General features: G+C 38.7%; 1 protein-coding gene across 6 annotated transcripts in view; it reads right to left on the bottom strand.

Annotated features, from left to right (window-relative positions):
- UNC80 (unc-80 homolog, NALCN channel complex subunit) overlaps positions 1-25,048 on the bottom strand; it is a 246,135-nt gene that overhangs the window by 4,549 nt on the left and 216,538 nt on the right. For all 6 annotated transcript variants that reach the window (XM_007187842.2, XM_057551653.1, XM_057551656.1 and 3 more), the window contains 11 exons: positions 24,292-24,417; positions 22,922-23,045; positions 21,972-22,178; positions 18,393-18,577; positions 17,628-17,793; positions 16,088-16,267; positions 11,922-12,060; positions 9,406-9,462; positions 2,785-2,866; positions 1,723-1,834; positions 548-747 (listed from right to left, as the gene is read on the bottom strand). In XM_007187842.2, coding sequence (XP_007187904.1) covers positions 548-747; positions 1,723-1,834; positions 2,785-2,866; positions 9,406-9,462; positions 11,922-12,060; positions 16,088-16,267; positions 17,628-17,793; positions 18,393-18,577; positions 21,972-22,178; positions 22,922-23,045; positions 24,292-24,417 — 1,578 coding nt within the window. The remainder of the gene's footprint in view (positions 1-547; positions 748-1,722; positions 1,835-2,784; positions 2,867-9,405; positions 9,463-11,921; positions 12,061-16,087; positions 16,268-17,627; positions 17,794-18,392; positions 18,578-21,971; positions 22,179-22,921; positions 23,046-24,291; positions 24,418-25,048) is intronic.

Raw genomic sequence — 25,048 nt, 5'->3', positions numbered from 1 at the left:
CACACTGCAATGAAGAGTAGCCCCCGCTCACTGCAACTAGAGAAAGCCCGCGCAGCAACAAAGACCCAACACAACCAAAAATAAATAAATAATTTTTTTAAAAAAAGGGAAAAAAATTAAAACAACAAGAAAATAGCAAAACAACGACGAAAAAGATCAAAACAAAAGTTCCTCTCACAGGATTCAGAAGGTTCTATATTTAAAGGCTTCATCTAAATTGGTAACTTTATTTATATATTTTTTTAAATTGAACTGTCAAACATGTATTATATACTGGTTTTCAATGGTTATTTTAACTATGAAATATTTCTTCTTAGGGTTTTCATAACAAAGAGTATGAAGATTTCTCTTATGCCTTCTTAAGTAGATGTATTCTTGGCCATATACTTCACAGTTTTTATTTTTTCATGATGACAGGACCAGTGTCTGTCTAACAAAACATTACAGACCCAGACTTAAGTTATGTGGATGACATCTGCATATCTCAATGGTTCCCAGACAGAAGTATGCAAGGAGCAAGACTTGCCTGTTTCTCCAGTGCCCTCACCTGCTTGGGAGACAGGCTGTGAAGGTCAGCAACAACAGTGGCGGGGGAAGACGTGAGCACTGGTTTGTCCTTTCCGTCTGGTTTCCTGGATGGGGCTGGGCTGCAGCCCTGTGGCTGGCCTGTGGCAGGAAGCATGTCTGTTGGGGCACCAGCTGGCTCCGCCTGAGCCTCGATGAAGGTCACAGATCGTTTCTGATCCGCTATAGGTCAGAAGTAGAGCAGTAAATAGGAAGAGGAGGAAAGTAGGTTGGCAGTGCTTAATAATTAGTTTTAACAAGTGTCTCCTGACTTTTCTTAGTAAAGACATTGCTGGTTTATCAGTAAATGAGAGCATATTAGACTATTATGTATATGTATTGATTTCACCTTCTTACAAAGACTAGGACTTGGGTACAAAAATCATTTTTGCATAAAATAGCCTTTTCAGGGACTTCCCTGGTGACGCAGCGGTCAAGAATCCGCCTGCCAACGTAGGGGACACGGGTTCGAGCCCTGGTCCGGGAAGATCCCACATGCCGTGGAGCAACTAAGCCCATGCACCACAACTACTGAGCCCGCGTGCCACAACTACTGAAGCCCACGCGCCTAGGGCCCGTGCTTCGCAACGAGAGGCCATTGCAATGAGAAGCCCACTCGCCGCAACTACAGAAAGCCTGCGCACAGCAACGAAGACCCAACACAGCCAGAAATAAATAGTATAAATAAAAAAATAAATTTATTAAAAAAAATTTTTTAAATAGCCTTTTCACATAAATAGTTTTTACATAAAAACAAAATTGGCATAGATCATTAAGTGAACTTGGTCATTGCTCATAACAACTGCCAACAAGATTTAAAAGTCCCTATTATTCATCATTCCTTTGTCTTCAGTAAGACATATAACAAACCCATTTCCTGGCTTGGGTAAATGAAACACAACCTTCTATCATCAAATTTCATAGCATTTGTGGTTTACCTTGGACTGTTCCATTTCCCTAGGTGCATGAGGGGAGGGATGGAATTGGGGAAGGTGAGCGAAAAAAAGGCACTCAAGTTTCCTGGGAAATTTCATCCCTTTTCCTAGTGGCTCCCCAAAGGTGTGCTTATCTGCATGAGCTCAGTCTCTGCAGGCCTTCCTGGCTGTGTGGCGGGGCAGCGTGTCAATGTGTAGTCAGAAGGGACACAGGAGGCCTCACCAGATGGCTTCGTTTTAGGTTGAATGCTCCTGCGGGTGGTTGACAGCCGAGCCCCATGGCGGTTTCTGGGTTCAGTCTGAGTCTTCTGACGTGATAGTAGAGGACGTCTTAGCTAAAGAGAACAGGCAGAAGAAAGCTAGCAAGAAGGGTGTAACTGCCTGGGAGGAAAGACTGAGCTCAGAGGATTCTGACTATGGTTTATTCCCTTCTTTGCGGGTCTCCGTGGAGTCTTATGGTTATTCCTCAACATTCATAGCCAATAAAATAAACTTCTTTCTGCATATTTAAATACAAGTAGGTATTTGATTCTGGCATCCCCTTAGCCACTTCTATCTTATGATTATTACTCCTTTATATATCCTAAGAACATTAACATCATTTGAAATAGTCACAGTGAGAATTTCAGTGAATTTAAGGATACAAAACTAACAATGATTGCTTACCAATCAGCCTTTGCTCATCTGAAATCTGTAGCTGAACATATGCTAACTCTCAAGGGGAGGTTGATGAAAAACACCTCAGGTACTGGGAAAATGTCTGGTCTCCAAATCAGTGCTGGGATGCTCCCATCAAAGCAACAGCACAAAGCCTCATTTAGATTTTTATTTAGACAGTAACATAAAGGAACCCCACCTAGGGAAATCTATAAAGATGATCTTTACTTCGATTTCAGTTTTAAATTGAATTATTAATCTTGAAACGAGGAAGAAAGGATGACTGTCTCTGCCTCTCTACAGAAACAGGCCTTAAATCAACCTTATAACGAATCTTCCATTGTCAGTAGTTTGGCTGGCAAAGGTTTCTGGATAGGGAGCAAATAAAAATATAGGCCCACTTATTTTACCAAGTAATCAGCTTTGCTAATAAGAAGATTCAGAGCTAAAAATAGAAGCCCCAAACTCTCCGCTTGCCCAAGCACTTACCATGTTTTAAAGTTGCTCTGTACTGCTTATTTCAGGTGGGGAGAAGGTAAAATATAGTCTTAACATACATGGGCCTTAAAAACTGAGTAGACCTTCCATTTTGCAGGATGACTCTCCTGCCCTTCCAGGGTCTGCTTACCTGCCTCAGGCCCCGCTTCCTCCCCAGCGGCTGCTGAGTAAGGAGGTTCTGTTGGCCGGGTTCACTCTGCACACTCGCCACCCTGTTGAGAACATCAGCAGTGTTAGTGCGCCCTGGAGCAGGCACACGAGACCCTCGTCTGGTGGGTGCTAGCCAAAGTCACTTACAGGAAACAGTCACTTCAAAGATACCATTATCTTTGAAGGAAGGTTGGGAAAGAATCCCTGGGATGGGAGTTTTCAAAGGCTTAGGAGGGAAGACGAGGCCTTGTAGCCCCAAGCTGCCAAAATTGAGATTCTGTTTTCAATCACTGATGCCGGATCTATCATTCAGCAAAACATCACACCCCTGGTTTGGAAGCCACCAAAAGGCTTAAGATGTTATGTGCTAATCTCAATTTTTTTTTTTTCAAGGGTAAGGAGAAAGGTGGTGACGAACAAACATGTACAACTCTATCACATGGATGGGAACACCTTTTAAAACTTTTCAATTTAAATGAAAATAAGATGAACGAATATCAAACACATCAGACACAGAATCCATTTGGGTGAAGGGTCACATTCAACACATGTTTGCAGCCTGAAGTCTCTGTGACTGAGCAAACGGGCAGTCGCATGGATAGACAAGTAAATGTCTTGTAAAAATGATTTTAGATTGAAAAGGCTGGCAAAGTAATTAAGCTGTCATTACAACTTAGAAGTTTAATTAATATCGAATAGCTGCACCCAAACATAATACACAATTTATAAAAGCAACAACCTGCTCCCCCCAAATTTACTGTGTATGTGTCTTTTTTATATGCAAAAATGACTGCTGGCAGTGGTCCCTATTTTAGTGTTGGGTGAAGCTGAAAACGCTGTCATGGACCCATGATCCTTTTTCATTCTGCATGCATGTATAATAGGAATTTATAATGGGAGTGGAGGTGAAAAAAAGAAATGTATTGTGCCCCAGAGAACACTGTAATCCTGTGGATGATGCCAATGTGATGATTTGGTTAATGGGTAATTAATTTCTGCTTTGCCTTTGCAAAAGGAGAGTCATCTGCAAATAGTTTTTACAGTAAAATATTCCACGGAGGAATGCAGAGTCAGCAACTGTCCATGAAAAGGAAAGACTGTATGCATTTATTGCTATTTTAAAAAAATGAGCTACCTAAATACAGTCTCCCTGCAGGTGGCAGGATGGACAATCAGATGTTTCCCCTGTTGTATTAACAACTAGTTAATCATCACATGGTTGACACAGTCACATGTGTCATTTTTTAAAAGTCTTACTCATATTTCCACTAGAAGAGAATCAATGATTCCCAAATGGAGTTTATCATAGTTTTTCTGAAATAAGGACGTAATCATATTGTAATTAGACCATTTGGGATACACAATACAAAATTCCATAAAGAGTTTTAATAACAGATGTTTTTTAAACTTTCTTGTTCTCCTGAATATCAAGTTCAAAAGATCAATGTACATTATTTTTATACATATATGGCCTTGTACCATAGATGATCTTTCTATGAAGACAGAAAATTACCTCAAAGGAACAGTGCAGTAAATTCTGATAAGCAATCCAGACTAAGTTGCTGGCATGTTTGAAATGACATCTCCTTATTAATTATACATTTTAACGTGTCTTAAATTGGAAAGAGTATTCAATTACCATATGCACAAAAGTAGAAACAAGTTTCTCCCAAATACCAAGCAAAGCTTTCACTGGAATGGATTCTTCATTGACATCTAAATGTTACCTCCGTTTCCTTGGCCATAAAGGGAGGTTAATACTTACCACCTACCTCCCATTAAGGTAGAGAAAAGAAGTTAGTTGATGTAAAATGATTTGAACATGAAAAGTGACGTAACATAGTATGCTTCCTTGTTTTACACTTGTAATGAATTTATTGCTTCTAGACCACTAGAAGGGAGTAGGTAATAAAATGTCTTAAAAATATTTGGGCAGAGAAAATGAAATAGAGGCAGTCCACTTGTCTCATTTTATTCAGTAATCTGAGATTGTGAGAAAAAAAATGGTGCAAGAAAAGAAATACACGTCACTCAGGGAGTGTTAAATGTCAAAACAATGGTAATTTCATCATGATTATTCCAAGGGAGGATCAAAAGCATCAAAATTTTCTCTATGGATAGAGAGGCTTATATCTAAGAAATGGATCAAGTTTATAGCTTTAGTAATTAGCTGTTCTATGTAAATGATATAATATTTCATCAATGGAACGCACATATAAATGATTAAATTATAGGATGTGTCCTTGGAAATACAACTCAGCTAATATATATATATATATATATATTCTCCCTGAGAATGTGATGCTAACATGTTTATATCTGGAACATCAAAGTCTGGCTTAACTGCATGCAGAGGTTATGTTAATAATAAACAGCCAGGGAAATTAATAACTGAAGTTATTTATGCAGAAGTAATTTCGGGTCTATATCAAATTAGAGTTGCATATAAAAAGTGGTCTTAATTTACCTTCTCCCCATGTCATGTAGTATTTCCGTCATGTGTAGGATTTGTGATGTGTGGACCATCAGGTGTGCAATATAACACCAACCAGAAGACCATGGTGTTTGCCTGAAGCATCTCTCTGGGGAAAACTGATTCCCTAAAAATTTTAATCTCGGGAATGAGAATGGCTGATTTCCACTGTTTTGCCAAATAAAAAGGCAAAACCATAAGTATAAAAGCAAATAAAACTTTCTAAATGGAAGTTAAAATCATCCTTTGTTTTTTTGAGTCACTAAACAACATTACTATGGCAAATGATCTGGATTTTAGAGAAGTAAATATACTTGGGTCTTGGCAGAACTGCTGTGACTCAACTTTCTGCAAAAACCAAAAACACCTTACTCAAAATGCAAGGAAGTAATTTACAAGCTAGGGAAATTTAGACAATGTTAGAAGACAATTCTGGCACAAATGACCTCTTTTCTCTTCTTTCAGCATGAAGACTTGGATTGGAGTGTATAAACACGTATGTATCTCCTAATGGAGTATGTAACTAATGGTATTTCTTAAAGGATAGGGGAACAAAGGGCCATTCAGTAATACAACAAAAATTTATATCACTCATCTCAAAGTACAAAAAAAGTGTATTTCAATCTAGAAATAGATTTCATAAATAAAAATTTTAAGTAGAAGTACTGGGTGAGACTAGTATAGAGAAAATGAATTTGTATTTTCATTGCTTTTATCTGTACTTTTAGCTTCAATTTTAATATGGTTAGAGAAATCTATAGGGGGAGTACAAAGCACACAGCGTAGCCATTTTCCCTGAGTGCTTGCCTTGTGATGGGAATGCATAAAGCCAGCACTGAAGGAGCCATAAAGCATTTATAGAGGACAGAGACATAAACAGTAGACAAAATCCTACTCTTCCCTTTCCCAGTAAAAGATTACTGTTTAAAATTTACTTAGCCTCCACAACATCCAAGAAAATGTATTTTAAATGCCACAGAATTTAGAGATTAGAGACTGGAATCAGATAAAAAGGGGGAATAATCTGGATCTCAGTTATCCTGTAAGAACTGATTTAACATTGGCAAAGTACACTTCTCTGGGTATCACAACACACATTTTCTTAGCTATTAATTCTCAGCTACATAAAAAGTTTGTTTTAATCTTTTCTTTGTAATTTGGGAGTACTTGCCAAGTTTGCATACTTTGAAAATGTGTATGATCATGAGATGGATAGGTTATTTTTATTTTGTTTCACCCAGACTGTATATCTTGTTCAAACTTGAGCCACATTCTTATTTTCCACTGCAATTAAAATTACCCTTGCAGAATCAAATAGCGTTGTAATCTCTCTTTTTTTTATTTTTAAGCTAGATTTGGTTGTCAGTTCCTGCCTTTCAAAATGTTCTAACGTGTCCAAACAAAATTTAACTCTCAAGTATAAACTTCTAGGCTTAAGTGCTTGAATAACTTTTTGTATGTCTATATTCTTCTGGAGAGAAAGTATGGTCCATGGTGTGTGTACTTGGGGGTGGGTACAGGGAGGGAAGAACTACAATGAAGTTTCTGTACTTCTAAGAGCAACACTCTTAAAGAAGAAAATTCTTCCATGAAATATTATCGCAGTTTATTAATTTCCAAAAGACAAAATTTTTTCTCAGCATACTGATTCTAATAGGCTTATACTTGTTGCCATGAAACTTTAAAAGAAACCAGTTAGCACAGGTTAAAGAAAAATCCTAGAAGAAATTTTCTGAAGGTCTGCAAAATTTTTATTGGTTTCCACCTATTCATCAGGTTATACTGTTATCCTGGTCTCTTCCTCATTTAGCCCTCAGACCAACTTGCCCATTTTGTCTAAAACAAGTGCTCTTTCAAAATCAAATCCCTAGAAAGTTTATCAAAATGTGGGGTTGGGAGGAGGAACAGGATTTATTACTTTCCATTAGGCATACTTGCTTGCTGATATTCTTTAAGCTTTGGAGTCAGGTTTTCCTTAGGATTACTTTGGGTGTCTTTTAGGTCCTGAGTGCTCAGGTATGTGTTAAATGTAATTTACATTGTTAATGTCTTACTGCTTCTTTAGGATTTTAAGAGTCTGCAGCATAAAGAAGTTTCATGCCAAAAATAAGAAAGCTTGGAAACCAAATATAAAAAATATATATCCTATTTTATAAACCCACCCCTTAGTAAATGCCAAAAGTTCCTCTCCTCCAAAGAGAACTTGGTGACATGATGGAATTCAAGAGATATGATTTACAGTGTATGGCAAAGGTGGACATGCTACGCCTGTTGGAACGCCTCTGCATTTACAGAATTATTTAGAATCCAAAGTGAGTGCCTCATTTTCTGGTTTCTTAATGACCACAAATGAATCCAGGTGACTGACACCCAGAACTAAAACACACCAGTTACAGGAGTAACAGATCAACAACAGTTGATCTAAAACAGTCATCAGTGTCCTCGCATGAGCGACTAATTCAACTTTAGATAAAACCTGTAGCTTTGGCTCTGAACCACCCTCAGATAGCGAGAACTTTGGGTTTATTCCTATCAACACTGGACCCAGAGCAGATTGGATTGGTTTAGACAACTCCAGATCAGTCATTTGAACCCTTAAGCCTGCCAGAGAGGGCCAAGCTGCCAGAGAGGGCCAAGTCCTTGGGAGAATTTATAAAAATCAACTCAAACTCCTGCCTTCTCTTACCAACCCCAGACTAGCATTTTAGTCAGCAAGAATAGAATTTGGCCTAATTAGAAAAGGCCTGGGACAAAGTCAGCCAAATGGAAGTCTGATTTAATACTTTCTACTCTCAACAGGACATTGAAATCATCTTCCTAACTAGGTTCTCCTGTCTCGTATGTAATATTAAGCATTAAACAAATGAATGCTTTGAAACCAGTGGTCACGGTGCTAGGCTTGGTTCAGAGCTCTACCAACACTGTGAACAATGAAGGGAAACCCCCCTGAGGACTGCTCCATTCTTACTCGTCCCCAAAGCTCTCGGTAATGGAATTAAGCCTGCACTCTGCAGCACTTCCACATTTACCACCAATAAGAGACTGACCTGTCCAGGCAGGGGCTCGCAAACACAAATGAATGTCATGAATTATGGGGCCAGTTAAAAAAATGATACACCGGATGATGGAATAAATTTCCCATTTTCAATTGTGGAAGAAAATGTGAAATCTGAACAAGATGCAAAGAAAACAAAGGACAGCCTTTCACAGGAACGGCCTCTCAACATTTCCTCGTCTTTGTGATAAAGCAATAAACACGGGTGCAACTCACTATATAATGCAAACCTGAAAGGGAATATTTTATCTTGAGATGGAACAAAGGCACTCTTAGCATGAACAAGAAGCATTACCCCTAATGAGGATTAGTTGAGAGGTGTGAATCAACAGCACAAGATTAGGAATGTTTGCCGTGGTTTAACTGAGTGTTAAAGGTGCAGTCCCCCTTTCTGAAGCTTTAAACCAATAGCTAAGCCATTATATTGTTTGCATCATAAGACTTCTCTCACCAAGAAATGTTTGTGTCTGATATTTCATGGCAAATTTGGTGGTTATCTTCGTGGTGGGACAGACATTCTTTATGTAAGTGTTGTTTGAACAAGGTACTATAATAGCCTGTCATGCTGCATGCATCAAAGAGAGGGAATTATATAAATCGTACTGACGTTGGTACTCTTATTATAGGATCACTGTTTTCTTATCATCCATGGTATTAGCTGAAAGACCTGTCTGGACTGAGGCTTCCTAATGATGGGGAGTTGTATTAAAAGGCTTCTGAAAAAAATGTTTCTTAAGGAATATCAGCATGGGAGAAAATGATTAGGTGGGATAAATTTAACATTTTGCATATCAAACTCCTGAGACAGTCCATGGGATAAGCCCCTAGGAGAACTCCAGGAATTTTTTTTTTTTTTAAGTTAACTTTTTAGGCCATCTCTGATTGAGCTCTGAAGCTGAAAATAAAGGAGGCTACACCTTTGACTTCCAGGCTCGTGTGTTTATGAGCAACAAAGAGCAAGGAATGGAAATCGATATCAAGACGGGGCGAGAGGAGACAGAGAGACAGAGGAGACAGGGAACAGCTCGTTTCCCAGCACAGACACCAATACACAGGTAGCGTTGACACTGTACCTAGAGAGGCTGCCCTCGGCGGCCAGGCCCTGGGAGTCATCGAGGACATTAGGTTCACTGCAGGAGGGGTAGGGAGATGAAGCATTTAGGGAAAGAAAATGCAAACAAATAAAAGAAAAAGAAAAAAGGCATGCACTTTTCTGCTTCCAAGAACCAAAAATAAATAAATAAATTTAACAGAACAAGGAAGGAAAAGGAGACAGTCAACCATTTCACCTTGTGCTGGGTTTGTCAAGACCTAGGACTCAAGGCAACTGGGAGGAGGGGCTTTGGGTGGATACGACTCTCAGAGGAGTGAGTGATCTATTTATTGGTCAAGAGTTGGGACTTAAAATGAGCTCTGAATGGACACGGGAGCTCTGGAACGCATTGCAGAACAAATCTGTAGAAGACAAAACTATCATTCCTTTGGTAACCATCTGGCTGGGTGGTTATGATTTTTCACCTGTCATATGTACAGATGTTTCATTGATTAGGAGCCTGCTTCTTTCTTGTGTGTTATGACATGATCACACAGAAACCACTTACCATGAACTGCCACAACCCAACTCTTGGAACTGATGCCATTAAGAAAAACAAAGAAAGAACCCGACTTCACCTGCTAATTTTGCAGTGAAAATGCAAGTAAACAAATGGAAGGAAGATAACCCTGGAAAATTCACATGGAACTTGCATTTATGTCCTCACTCCATCCTCTAGTGACTGAATTGTAAATGTCAAAAGAAGAAACCTGTCAGGTTGGTGAAAGAATAATTAAATAGTTTATTGATTTATTTGGATCCCACTGATTTGGGAATTTGTGAACAGAAACTGTGTTATACTTTCTCTCCCTTTCCTTCAGTGCCTAGCATTGAGCTAAGTACTCACGAGGCACTCAATAAATAGTTGTTAAAATGGATGGAATTAAATAATTTAGAAAACTGGAGTGCCTGCCTCTAGAGAATTGTTGTTCACCTAATTGTATACTGTAAAAATAGCAACCATCCCCAGAAAGAGGCTTTCCCTAACACACAGAGACATCATTACCTTCCCTAGCCCAGAGGGTTTAACTATATTATTTTTCTGGATTTCTAGTATATCCATAATAGAACAAATTTTCTCCCCAGAAATGAGATAACTCCTTAATGGATATGTACAAAGGGAATTGATGGCCTAGTTATTTTAGGTAAATAACCAAAAAACTCTTTACTTAAAATTCCCTAATTTAAACTTTTAAACAGACTGCTAGATAGTTTTCGTTTATTCCTGATAGAAGTTTGCACATTTCTAGCAATTAAAAATAAATCACTACTTACCAGTATTAACTGCTTGTATGACTTCACATCTTTTTTTGGGTATTTTATAGTTTGGCTCAGATTTTGTTCATATATTTTATTTATAAGACTTCCTTTTCAAAGATAAATTACCAAATGGTAGGTAAAGCAATCTCTTACAATGATAGTAATCCTTATATACTACCAATTTTTGTAATAACTCAATAGTACATAAATAATGCTTTCTTTTTAAGATGCAATTTACTTGTTAATCTTTTATCATTTCCCCTTATTTTTTCAATATTCTCCAAAGTTTGGCTTTATTTCACAAATTTTATTTCATCTGTACAGTTCAGGAATGATTTGCTAAAGGATATAGGTCTAGGGTAATTATTTCTGCATGTAAACTAATTTTATCTGAGCATTAGAATGTGCCCTGATTGTTCTTATTCTCCATGTATAAGTTATACCACAATGACTCTATAGGTAATAAGAATAAACAAACTAGATAAAAACACATAAGACTGCTTCTTTGAAAGAATTCAGTTTCTGAAGTAAAAATACTGCCTCTGAAATAGATAATGTTTTATTTCTTATGTCAGATCATTTCCTATATAACCATATATATGGTAAACTATATATATATAAAGTTTTAAATCTATATTCTTAGAGGGCAGAGAACACCAAAGAAAATGTTTTAAAGATTTTAGCTATGGAAACATAAAACTCTCTAGGTAGAGAAGTTACCTTAAAGACCAACTTTAGCTAACCTCTCATTTCACAGAGGAGAAAACTGTGGGCTCCTGTTAAATGACATGCCCAACATCACACATAGTGGCATAGGTCTTCTTCTGCTTGGTTAAGCATCACTACCTCCAACTAAATACTGACGATACACCAGAAGTCTAAACTACCACATATATCAAGCTAGTCCTGTGCACTTGCCAGGTACTCATTATTAGCTTAGCTGATGTTATAGCTGAAATACAAGAATGTCATCTGAAAGAAGACCATGAAAGAAGACCACATATCTGTTTATAGAAAAATTTTAAGGAGAAACAATGTTTGGATCAGAAATTGAGATCCCTTCTACTGGCCTGGCTTAGAAAACTCTCCGCAAGTTGTTGCCTGTGCAACCCTCATTGAAAAGTTGTTTGAATGGTCTACTTAACAACATTGATTGTTTGCTTCTCTTTAGTCCTTTTTTCAGAATTTCTACCTTTGCCCCCAAAGGCAGAGTATAACATATCCGTGGCTTTTTACCTTTGGCTGGGTAACATGCCCACCTCAGCCTGAGGTGCAGACATGCTGGAGACGTGGCTGGAGAACCGCCTCCTTCCAATGGCACTCAGGAGGTAAGCTTCTTGTTCACTTACCACACTGGGCATGCTGACAGAGTCATCTGAAAGGGCCAGAGAAGGCAGTGTTAGGAAACTGTGATGTGGACCAGAAAACCCAGACCAGCTTTGTACTTGGGTTCCATCCTTGGCTTGTATGCAAACTTAGGGCAGTATCTAAAGCTAAATTATCATTCGTCCCTTTGTACAGATTCAAAACTAAGACCTTTGGGGCCTTAAGAAACATCTTCACTATTTTTATAAAACCAGAGACTTTAACAGCTGAGCCTCTAGGGTTACTGAACAGTGTCATTTTGAGAATACGAACAGAACTTTGAGTTAAAGTGACTGGTTACTTCATTTGGGTGAGGGAAACAGCTTCAATAAAACTTCATGAATGTATCTCCATCTTGAAAAAAAAAAAAAAGACCTTTGGGGGCTTAGTTTTTAATCTGCACAAAGGGATGAAGGATAATTCTTCCCATCTACACATCTCCCACCCTCAAATAGCCTTCATGAAATATATGTAAACTTCTTGTCCATTTCTACAAGTAGGTTATTTGTAAAAATCAAGGGGCATCTGCAAATTAAAGATTTCAGAAAAGCTGGACTATAATTTTTAAACATTCCAGAAATAGTTCAGTAAGGGACTTTGTTATTGAACAAATCAAGCATTTTTGACATTCAAACACTACATTCAGTACATTTCATGACTTTTAGACTGCTGAGGGAAAGACTATTTCAGGTATTTTTTGGAAAAAAATTTAAAAACCCATAAAGTTCAGAAACAAGTGCTTATTTTAACCTAAATTTAAAATTTGAAGCAGTCTTGCTTTCTCCATAGAAGCTGAAATTAACATATTCAAATCCATATGAAAATTAACTTTAGCACAATATTTGTGACAAGGAGACCTCATTCTAAGTGAGCAAATATTGTTTGTAACTGAACAGAAAACACATCTTGATTGACATAGAATTTTGGTGAACTTATGCTACCATGTAAGGTTGTCTGATGTCATTTATTTAAAATAACCCAAGTGGTCATATTTCTAGTGAAATTTATTTCAAACCAAAGAGGTGAATATGAAAAGTGCTAAAAATTTTAATTTGCTATATAACTGACTTGAAGTTGATTCTTGTTATAGAATGGTATTTCCTTTTTAGATGTGTTCACAGAGAAGAGAGTAATCAAATGTGCCCTAAAAAACATGAAAAAAATGTGGTAGGGTACATTGAGCTATTTCTACTAAGACCTTTCTGAAATTCCATTGACTTTTTCTCTTATCCAAACTCATATATTACTTAACACTTACTCCTTCAATATTTGTTTGGTGATTAATCATGTGCTGCCTTCCATTCTTTTTTTTAAAATTTATTTATTTTATTGAAGTACAGTTGATTTACAATGCTGTGTCATTCACTCTTTTTTTTTTTAAAGATTTTTTTGATGTGGATCATTTTTAAAGTCTTTATTGAATTTGTTACAATATTGCTTCTGTTTTATGTTTTGGTTTTTTTGGCTGTGAGGCATGTGCGATCTTAGCTCCCTGACCAGGGATTGAACCCGTGTCCCCTGCATTGGAAGGCGAAGTCTTAACCACTGGACCACCAGGGAAGTCCCTCATTTACACTTTTGTTAAGTGTTCTTTATCAAAAATGTCTGTCATCTCCTCTACAAGACTATATCTAAGATTTTAGAGAGCAAAGAATATATCTTTCTCATACTTTCTTATTCATCATCTTGTTCCTGCTAGGTCTTAATACAGGTTTGATGATTGAATGGAAAAATTGTTTAATTCAAAGGTGTCAACCCTCTAGCTTTCATACCCCACCTTATAAATTAATACACATCCACATCACAATCACACCACATTGTGTGTTAGCAACCCTGTTGTCATTGGATGGTTGTGATGTTTGAGAGCAGAGGTATTAGCAAAAACTTGCATACTTGTAAGTGTATGAGTGTTGGCCTTTGGTCATTGCTATCTCTGTTTATGTCTTCTCTACTTTTCTTCTCTACTTCCTACCTACACTGGCTTGGTCATCCTCTAATTCATGAGGTTACTTGCAAAATATATTTAGCTCTATTTAAGAGAGGTTGTTATCATTTGCCATATTTAAAATTTTTTCTGGGAGAGACTACTTCAACCATTAAAGAAAAATAGATATTACTTTAAGTTCTGGACTATTACTAGGACTTATATTGAATATTCGAACTGCTGATCCTTATCTCTCTCATTTTGTTTTTGTTTTTTTGGTCAAGGTCTTTCATGATTTCCCTAATTATAATTTTAGGATTATTTCCATGAGCAATGATTTCAAAACAAATATGTCTGTAGGTCTGGTGCAGAACAGTATGATTATCACTTTGTTATCTACTTAACCCTGAAACTAAATCTGGAAATATTACTGATGTGTGCTTTTTTAAAAATTTTTTTAAAATTAATTAATTTTTATTTTTGGCTGCCCTGGGTCTTTGTTGCTGCATGCAGGCTTTTCTCTAAGTTGCGGCAAGCAGGGGCTACTCTTTGTTGCGATTCACGGGCTTCTCATTGGGTGGCTTCTCTTGTTGCAGAGCACAGGCTCTAGGCGCGTGGGCTCATTAGTTGTGGCACTCGGGCTCAGTAGTTGTGGCTCACGGGCTCTAGAGCACAGGCTCAGTAGTTGTGGCGCACGGGCTTAGTTGCTCTGTGGCATGTGGGATCTTCCTGGACCAGGGCTCGAACCCATGTCCCCTGCACTGGCAGGCGGATTCTTAACCACTGTGCCACCGGGGAAGTCCACTGATGCATGCTTTGACAAAGCAGTTATTTCTTTCCTTCTCCTACACATCCAACTGTAGTAGGGTATTAAAATACTTTCATTCATCTTAATTAAAATTCTAACCTCAACTCTATTTGATTTAGTTTAGAGTGCGGCTTTTTTTTTAAATTAATTAATTAATTAATTAATTAATTTTTGGCTGTGTTGGGTCTTCGTTGCTGCACACGGGTTTTCTCTGGTTGCGGTGAGCGGGGGTTACTCTTTGTTGCAGTGTGCAGGCTTCTCCTTGCAGTGGCTTCTCTTGTTGCAGAGCATGGGCTCTAGGCACACAGGCTTCAGTAGTTGCAGCACGTGGGCTCAGTAGTTGTGGCTCATGGGCTCTAGAGCACAGGCTCAGTCGTTGTGGCACACGGGCTTAGTTGCTCCATGGCATGTGGGATTTTTCCCGACCTTGGCTCGAACCCGTGTCCCCTGCATTGGCAGGCGGATTCCTAACCACTGCGCCACCAGGGAAGTCCCAGAGTGCGGCTTTTTGTTGTTGTTTGGTACAGAGGGACTCTGAGTGAAGATCTAGATTTTGTTTTCATAAGGCATTGACAGTACACTTTGCTCTAAATGTTATATCAGAGTGTCTTTGAAACACAACTGGAAAATAATCAATACAGTTAAAAAAACATTAAATGACAGGGGTATTTATGAAACCTTTCACCTTTTACTTTTTAAAACTATTATGCATATATATGGAAGTGTGTTCTTAACTGGATTTTCCCTCATTTCACCAAATCTTTAGAAGCTCCTGGCTGCTTCAGTTACTAGGGACACTCTTAACTCAAATTAGGCTGTATGCCCTCGAGACAGTCTGCTGCTTTACATTCTAGATAATATAGCTGGTTGGCCTTTTCTGAGTCATAAGCATATGCGGTGCTCACTTTTCCTTGCCCAATTGGGTCATGTAAGTGCTGATTGACCTTCTAAGCAAGACGGCCAGGAGAAAGAGGAATAGTTACTTAACCACGATTTAAATGAGTTAGTGAAAAGGTTGAATACATAAGCTCAAAGAAAACTTAGGGGTCACTAAAGATTTACTTTTTGCCTGAACTCCTACCAAATGACCAAGGATATCAAGGAATTTATAGAAAAGCAGGCATTAGAAATCATGGGATCAGTCACAATTCCATTTTAAATCCTTTTTGTAAAAACGACCAGAGGATCAGAACTGAAAAAGGTCAGGAAGGTAGAATTCCTTCCCAAGCCCTCATGCACATGGCCAAGCTGTGTCACACATGACCTCCCACCTCCCACCGCCCCAGATTCTGCAGGGTGACCTACTTTCCTCATCCTCCTCATCAGTTCGACTCAGGGTGTCCTGTGAAGCCTGCTGGGACGGCTCACTGTCCTGCTCCCAGACGGTGCCGGTGCCTGTGTTGGAGCGCGACATGGTGGCCAGGCTCAGGCGGTAAGCAGAGGTGGAGGTACCCACGGTGCTGATGGACGTCTTCCCTTGGTAGGCTAGCGGGGTTGAGGGAGCAAAGAAAATCCATGGTGAGGATCTTGAAAGAAAACAAATGCTAGCTTCGAACTCCTCCCAGACAACTTATATCTTTTTAAGGAAAGGTCATTCAAATAGTATGTCCCAGATAGATGATCTTTAGGACAAAGTAGCAAATGGAACTGAAAATGGTGGGAAGAAAAAAAAAAAAAGAGAATTGGCCACTGATATACTTATAATTGACTAATTTTCTTGGGGGAGCATGATATCTCTAACAATATAAAGTGTTTCGATGTTGCTTCCTCTGTCTTTGTTTTTCAGTTTTATTTTCCAAGGCTGGCAGAATGCAAATTCATGTTTTCACTGAGAAATATACGTTACCTGACACAAGCGTATAGAAGTAATAAATACATCGTCTGAAAGGAACCTTACAATCAAAATTAGAATACGTCATTAAAACTGTGTTCTTATTCTCCTTTTCTGGAGATTACAATTTATAAAACACCCCCTTGGTTCTATGTCATACTGTTTTATTATAAAGCAGAACATTTGAATGGCCCCGAGTAGATTTCACCAAGATTGTATTTGTCAGTTTTTTGGTCTTTAATACATTGAGAACAACACTAAAAGTTTTAGAAAGAAAAAAAAGCCACATGGATGATAGTCTTCTACTTATGGGTAATGACTGCCCTCTAATGGCAGATAATGATTTATTTTCCTTCCTTAGTGACCTGCAATTAATATAATTATAAAAGTAAACAATGCATTCCCAAAGAAAATCGTTTGAATAATGTAAACTAGCCTGCCAGTTTTTATTCAACCCTCTCTCCCTCCAATTTGTGAATTTTATCATCAATCATACAGACCCAGTTTTAAGTCCCCTCACTGGTGTCACTGTCTTTGTGTGTAAGTTATTTAACCTCTATTGAGTCTCAGTTTCTTCATTCTATAAGCAGACTTTCAGTTATGCATCTTGCAGGTATTTGTGTGGATTAAATGAAATAACAGCTATGAAATTACCATATAACAGATGCTCAATGAATGTGAGTTCTCTTCTCCTTTTCAAAACGGAAATGAAGGTAAGAATTTAAATAGGTTGGGTTTTTTTTTCCCCAGCTAAATATTCAAGAAAAAGCTGAACTACTGAAATAAAGATTGAAAATAAAATATTCAGAAAAGGAATAAAATTAAACTCTTATGATACCCCCCTTGATTAGTTTTGTTGTTGACAAGGATCACAGGGTCAAATCTACCAGTTGTACCGAAATGGCTAATGCATACTTGGTTCCAAAAAGAGCAGTGACCTGGAAAAAGAGGCATTCTTTGTAGGTTGTAAGTTCCATGAGTAAAACAAATTGAAAATACCCCTTGCATACTTACCTGATCCACTGTGAACTGCCTCTTTTAGAATTTTTAGTTCACTGTTGAACTCAGCAATGAGGGAGCTCTTACACAGAGGGCGTGGAATGAAACGCCGTTCCAGCTGGTCAGCGATATGTTGTCGGGCAGAAAGCTCTTCATGGTTCTCTGCTGGTTGGGCCAGAAGCTGAAAGGAAGGCATAGATTCTCAGGTCCTCAATTTTCTCATCTGTAAAATGAGCTAATTATTTTATCTATTTCATAGTCGGTGGTGAAGATTAAATAAGGTAACACATACAAAGTTCTTAGAACAGTGCTTAGGAAGTGCTTAATCAATATGTTGTTTTGAATCACAGCACCTGGAAATCGAGGCATGAAAAGAATAAAAGAGTAGATGAATACTAACGGTCTCAGAGGAAAAACATGCTTTAACTATCTCATTTTTTCCATGTTTATTTAAAATCAGATCTCAGTCATGCCCCTGAAGACAAGAGACCATTCTTCAGATCATTCTATCCGGTCAATCTTTCTTTCTTGGGGTGTTGGTAAATGGGGAGAGGGCAAAGTTTCACTGACGTTAATTAAGCTCTTACTGTGAAGGTACTTCTAACATGAAATTTTATCCTCTGGGATACCTGTTTGGGCTGATTTCTCGTCAAGCATGGTATTAACACGTCCTCCTGACTAGCTATATAGCACATGCCCCGAGACTGCTGCTGTCATCCTGCCCTAATCTGGAAAGCAGCACGTTCACGGGGCTTGTCACTTCCTGGAGGAGAAGCACACCTTGCACTGGATGAAAGGGCGCAAGAGCACGAAGATGGGGATGCGGGTCCGCACGATGAAGTCGAGGAAGTCCCACAGGGCCAGGCCGCCGACCTTCCGCAGGGCCATCTCCTTCACCTGGAGACTCAGCCAGTACCACTGGCTGCCAAGCTGCCTCTCAAAGCAGACGAGAATCACCTTCAGCGCTTCACACCAGGAAAAGAGACAAGTGAGCCTGCAGACTTGTGCTTCGGAGGAACCCTGCCCACATCCAGCTGCCCACATCCACAGCCTTTGTACGCATCAAATTTCTAAATGTCTAAACTCTCTCTATGTTTCCAAAAACTTCAGCGTACTCCTGAGTCACAGTGTTCTGACATCAAGACAGAAATTTCTACGGTAAACATGATTTGATTCTGATTAAGAGAACACATATATCTTTCTTAAGTGCATTTAACTACTATTTTGGAAAATACAAACCAAAGCTGTTCACAGAATTGAAAGGGAAATGTGGTATACACATGATGTGTGGCTAATATTTTGCTTTCTAAAAGTTTTGTCATAGTGGCTTTATGGTAATACCAGCATATTACTCACATGTGAAACTAAAACATGGGTGTTTTAAAATATTTTTCTTTTAAGCTTAGAAATAATATATTCTTGCTAATAAAAGCAAAATCAAAACCGTGCAGAAATGCATAAAGTTAAAAAAAGTAGTCCTTCCCCTTCCTACTCCCTTCCTGATTCCACCCTAAACTGTTCGCCAGAGTAACCAGTAAATCCTTCCAGAAAAGAAAACACTATCTTCCCTCCCCCACCTCTTATGATGTCTCTTGCTAAACCGTATTGGATTTCTTTAACAATATCTCTTTTCTTCCAGATTCTGGCAGCTTTGTCACAATCTACATTTTAAAATTTATTTTCAGGAAGCAGATTTCCCAAACAGTGTGTCAGGACAAACCAGAATATTGTAAAAACGTCAGAGATTATGTTGAGGGCTTCCTCTACCACCCAGCTCTCCCCACAGGGTCTCCCATGGGGCAGTCAAGGGAACCTGGGCCTTCTTCATCACATCTTAAGGCCCATCTCAGCATCTAGAAGACACATAGAAATCCAATTCCCTAAAGACCTCAGGAGCCACCTACACCTTTACCATCTATTTAGGGCACTTCCAGGAGAAAACCAGGTCATATAACACAGAGAGAGAGGTAAGATTCTTCCTTCTCCATCTACTCACCTCTATTCCTCTCCCTCATCATAACAAACATATGAACAAAAAGCAACACTCCTCTAACCCTACCCTGATCCTGGTGACATTTCTACCTGTTATGTGCCTGTTGGCCTTCTTTGGGCTTCTGCCTTCCTGTTTTCCACCTTCACCAGCAACAGCCCAATACACAAACAGGATAGCAAAGGGCTCAGGGATTCTGGTGCCGGATGGATTCGATTTGAAATTTGGCTCTGCCACTTATTGACAGTGTGACTTTAGGTAAGTTATTCAACCTTTCTGGGGCTTAGCCTCTTCCTTCCTAAAGTGAGAATATGTACTTCTTAGAGTTGTTGTGAGGATTCAAGGTGATGATAATCTAAAGTATAGAAAACACTCATTAGTGCACACTAAATGCTCAAAATAAAGGTAAAAATAAATTTAAAATAGAGGTCCAGTAGCCTGGCCAAGTAACCAAAGGATTCACCTTCATTAAAAAAGCAGAAAATAGAAAAATAAACACCCCATCAAAAAATGGGCAGAAGGTCTAAATACACATTTCTCCAAAGAAGACATACAGATGACCAAAAGGTACATGAAAAGATGCTCAACATCGCTAATTAGCGAAATGCAAATCAAAACTACGAGGTGTCACCTCACACCAGTTGGAATGGCTATCATCAAAAAGTCTACAAATAAATGCTGGAGAGGCTGTGGAAAAAAAGGAACCCTCCTACATTGTTGGTGGGAATGTTAGTTGGTACAGCCACTATGGAGAACAGTATGGAGTTTCCTTAAAAAACTAAAAGTAGGCTACCATATGATCCTGCAATCCCACTACTGGGCATATATCTGGAGAAAACCATAATTCGAAAAGATACATGCACCCCAATGTTCATAGCAGCACTACTTACAATAGCCAAGACATAGAAGCAGCCTAAATGTCCATCGACAGATGAATGGATAAAGAAGATGTGGTATATTTATACAATGGAATATTACTCAGCCATAAAAAGAATGAAATAATGCCATTTGCAGCAGCATGGATGGACCTAGAGATTATCATACTAAGTGAAGTAAGTCAGACAGAGAAAGACAAATATCATATGATATCACTTGTATGTGTAGAATCTAAAAAAATGATACAAATAAACTTATATACAAAACATATAGACCCAAAGACATAGAAAACAAACTTATGGCTACCAGAGGGGAAGGGGGGAGGGATGAATTAGGAGTTTGGGATTAACCTATACAAATTACTATACATAAAATAGATAACAAGGAAGGACCTACTGTATAGCACAAGGAACTATACTCAATATTTCATAATAACCTATAAGGGAAAAGAATCTGAAGAAAAAGTTATGTATGTATGTATGATTGAATAACTTTGCTACACACTTGAAACTAACACAACACTGTAAATCAACTATACTTCAATTTTTAAGAAAAGGCAGAAAGTGGAGAGAACTGAAGATAGTTACCCGTTAAGTGTTTTCTCCTATCCCTGTCTTACATGCTAAGGCCTCTTTTCCCACCATCCTCTGTACAGTCCTAAACCTCATGCAGGGCTCTGTGCCAGAATCTAGATTTTATCTGAACCCTACAACCTCATGCCTCTGGCAACCATGCCCCACATGGGCAGGTCCTGTGCACATGCAGCCTTGTTTCTTTTTTTGCTTTTTCATTCTCATTGTCAATCACATCATTTTCAAATACATTCCTCAGTAATGCAGTCCAAACACCCCCCCCGCCACACACACACACACACACACACACACACACACACACACACACACTCCAAACGCCAAGGACCTGAAGGACCTGTTTTCACCATTGTGTCTGCTTTCATCTTATACTCCCCACCAAGGTCTGCTTTGGTGAATTGAAAAATGTCAGGCAAGATTTTTTCAGCTTCCTCCTTTTGAGATTTTCTGTTGCCAGTTCTCCTTAGTCTCAGTGCTGTGGCAACGGTGGTCTTTTCTCCCCAGCTTAGTTCATTCTAGTCAAGGAGTAGCTCTTAGTATTCCATGGGTCACATGGAATGGTGAAATACTTGTTAGTATTCCACCAAGTCACAGCAGGGATAGGGTACTGGGGAGGGAGAAGTCAAGGGTGATGCTTTGTACTTGCTGAAGTGGCTTCTCTAAATACTTTCTGGATTGAGGTCTTTTAAAATACTTTTTGAGTCAAGGCGGAACATAACTAAATAAGTACATATGTATATACATATACACATGTATACATATACATATGTGTGTGTATATATCTATATCTTTCTATTTCTACCTATTTTTCTTTCTTTCTTTCTATCTATCTATCTATCTATTATCTATCTATCTATCTATCTATCTATCTATCTATCTATCTATCTGGAGAGAAGTACCCACCCAAGTATGCTGCTTGGCTGGTGGACTCTGCCAGCCCTTCCCTGCGCAAGTCTTTGCCCGCATCCCCGGGGGTGGAGCAGTGGGCGGGGGAGCTCTCCAACATGAAGTTCTTGCTCCTGGACGTGCTGATGATCCGTGGAGGCAGCAGCACATTAATGACTGTCTGCAGTAGCAGCTGCACCTCAGGCTGCTCCAGCCATGGGCTATCTGCCGGGCAGAGTTTGTAAGGAGGAAGTGGAAAGAAAAGCAAGTCACAAGCTAGACTTTCCACATTAGACACAGAAAAATTCAGCTCTTTCTCCAATTCCAAACTAGAACGCCCTAGAAATTCGAGTGCCTTCCCCACCAAGTACAGCTTCTCCTATGGACAGAAGCAGCGCTCCTGGTACTGGGTGTCTCCTCCGTAGTCAGCACCCAAGGGTCCCTGCTCTTAGCCAAATCTCCTGCTTACCATTTCAATCTCCTTTTTTTTTTTTTTTTTTTCTGCTCAAATACTCATAATGCACTGTCTTTACGTTTGAGATAAACTTTTCCTAAAAGAAAAAATCCCCCAAGAAGTAAGAGTAATGAAAACATATTGGAATTTAGTGACAGTGGCAGGATTTACACTAAACCTAGTGTCAGTAGGTTATCCAGTCCATTCTCTGTCAATTCACATCATACTGTACTTCAGTTAATACCGTTTTCTTAATTGAAACAATGCTCTCCTGATTTTTGCTGTACTGAAATGATTTTAAATAGGATGTATCTTCTAAGTGGAGCAGAGATAGTCTTGACCAAGGGCAGCTAAACTGAAAAGAAAGAAAAACTCTATTTCCTAAGATAACCTTGTTTAAATCATTCAGATCAACTTCAATGACGGCCTTCATGGGAAAAGGAAGAAATAACAGCCTGACACTTAAGAAAACACAACAACAATGATAAATTTCCTTTAGTTAAATTAATCAGACCTTTGCTTCCAGATCCTACTGTGAGCACAAATGGGATGAGCAGATTTAAAAGCATCCCCTCCCTTCGCTCTTGATTGGTGAATGGGGAGATCACATGGCTTAAAGGAAAATCTTCTTTTAAAGCCTGTGCAGCAATAATAGAAAAAAAGATTAATTGACCCCCTCACCCATTCAGTCTGTTTGTTTTTACACAGCATGGCGGAGACGGGGACTCCCTGAGGGCTGCTCCTGCAAACTAGGAGTTCAATTGTCATCTGTGCAGCGTACAAGAGTCGCCCCAAACTGATACTTTACCATGTGTTTGACGTAATTGAGAGCTATATACCTAAAAAACAGCAAGATCTTGAATATCAAATGAAAAATCATGATACTTATAGTCTGGTACAAAAACAACCGCATTTCCCCATTCATTTTCTCCATGTGTCCACCAATAAATATTTTAGTGACCAAAGAAAAGGAAGAAAAGGAGAACTTGCCACCTACTCCATTGGGGAGTTATTTAAAAATCCTCTCCCCTGTATAAGACCTTCTTCAAGCCAGAAAGCAATAGACAATATAAAAAGAAATAAATGATCTCTGTATACGTGTTGTCATAATGTATCACTTTAGGGATGTCTTTATTTCCCTTCTGTCTGGTAGCCACAGCGCTTGCTTAATCTCTTTTCCATCATCTAACCATTCTCTGGATGATGGACCATCAGCTTGGTTGTCAGATAATGGATGGGTCGGTTATCCATTTACAGCCATTGTATACTTTCCATTGGTTAGAGAGCTTTCTGGTGATTTATCACTCTTTAAAGTTAGGTGACACACAGAAATAGGCAGGGAAATTGGCATTCTATACTTTTTTGCTTTGGGAATGATTATTTTAATTTTAGGAAATAAAAGTGGGAGAAAAATGATTTGAAAAAGCACCCGCAATACTCAGCCCACAACCATTAAAGAAAATTAAGATATTCAAAGTCTAGTAATAATATTTGAATTTTTTTTACTGCAATTCTTTCTGCAAATAATTTAAAACCAGACTTTGAACATTACTACCTCTTTTAATTAACAATTGTGAGCTGATTATCTGTGAACCATTATTTTCCTAAGGTACTGACACACGTTTTAAACGACGGAAGCGGCTCCTGAGGTGGTGGCAGGACTAAACGACTCTGCTATTTTTGAGATCTCAAGAAGAATTACAGAAGCACAACTTTAGGACCAAGCTCAGGGCTGAAGCTCCAAAACTGTAAAAGTCTGGAGATGTTTACACTTCTGTTTCACAGATTTTGCCCAGCCTTTGCAGAAAAATAAAAGAGAACACCATGATCAGGTGCCTCAACCAGCAACGTAATGAGCGTGACAAACAGGTAAGGCAGTCACACCTGTATCTGCAATGCTACAAGCCGGACAACAGCTGTGCTGAAGGGCAGAGGTGGTGAGAGATAAGGGCTGAGATGAAGAAGGGGTAATCCATCAGCAACACTGGAGGGTCCTACCACTCCCATCACCTGAAATACAAACAGAGCACATGACCAGCCTTGACTATTGCAATTTCATGCAACTGTAGTAAGGGAGTCTCAGTCAATAATAATAATAATAATAATAATAATAATAATAATAATAATAATAATGATAATGATAATAAAAAATTTGAAGGTTGGGCATGTTACTTTCAATCTGTTCGTGTTGCCTTCTTTTGAAGGCATGTAATGTCTGGAGTCAGATCAAACGATTACACTGGATTCAGCCAAGGTTTTGTAGAATGTTGCTTATAACTAACTATGTAAATAATGAGAGATGAACCCAAAATTATTCTAAGCAGGAGACTGGACATACTTACTTGTGGACTCAAAGGAATGCAGTCAACATTCTTTGATGGAGTAAATACTGACAACAGTGATGATGGCAAGAGCTCTACTTGCGCTAGGCATTCCAGCTACGGATTTATTGCTCAGCTAGCTAAGCAGCAGATTCTATTCAATGAAATGCTCTACCACGGTTTCCACATTGTACAAAACCTTGTCAGGACCAGACTCTAGATATTACATAACTGATCAAAATTTTTTTGTTTTCATGTAAATCCTAGACTGGCCAACCCATAATGTGATTTTGCACTAAAAAAAAATCCTCTTTGCATTT

This window comes from Balaenoptera acutorostrata, chromosome 8 (assembly GCF_949987535.1).
Source record: "Balaenoptera acutorostrata chromosome 8, mBalAcu1.1, whole genome shotgun sequence".
Lineage (NCBI taxonomy): Eukaryota > Metazoa > Chordata > Mammalia > Artiodactyla > Balaenopteridae > Balaenoptera > Balaenoptera acutorostrata.
This window is presented reverse-complemented; position numbering and strand designations above follow the sequence as displayed.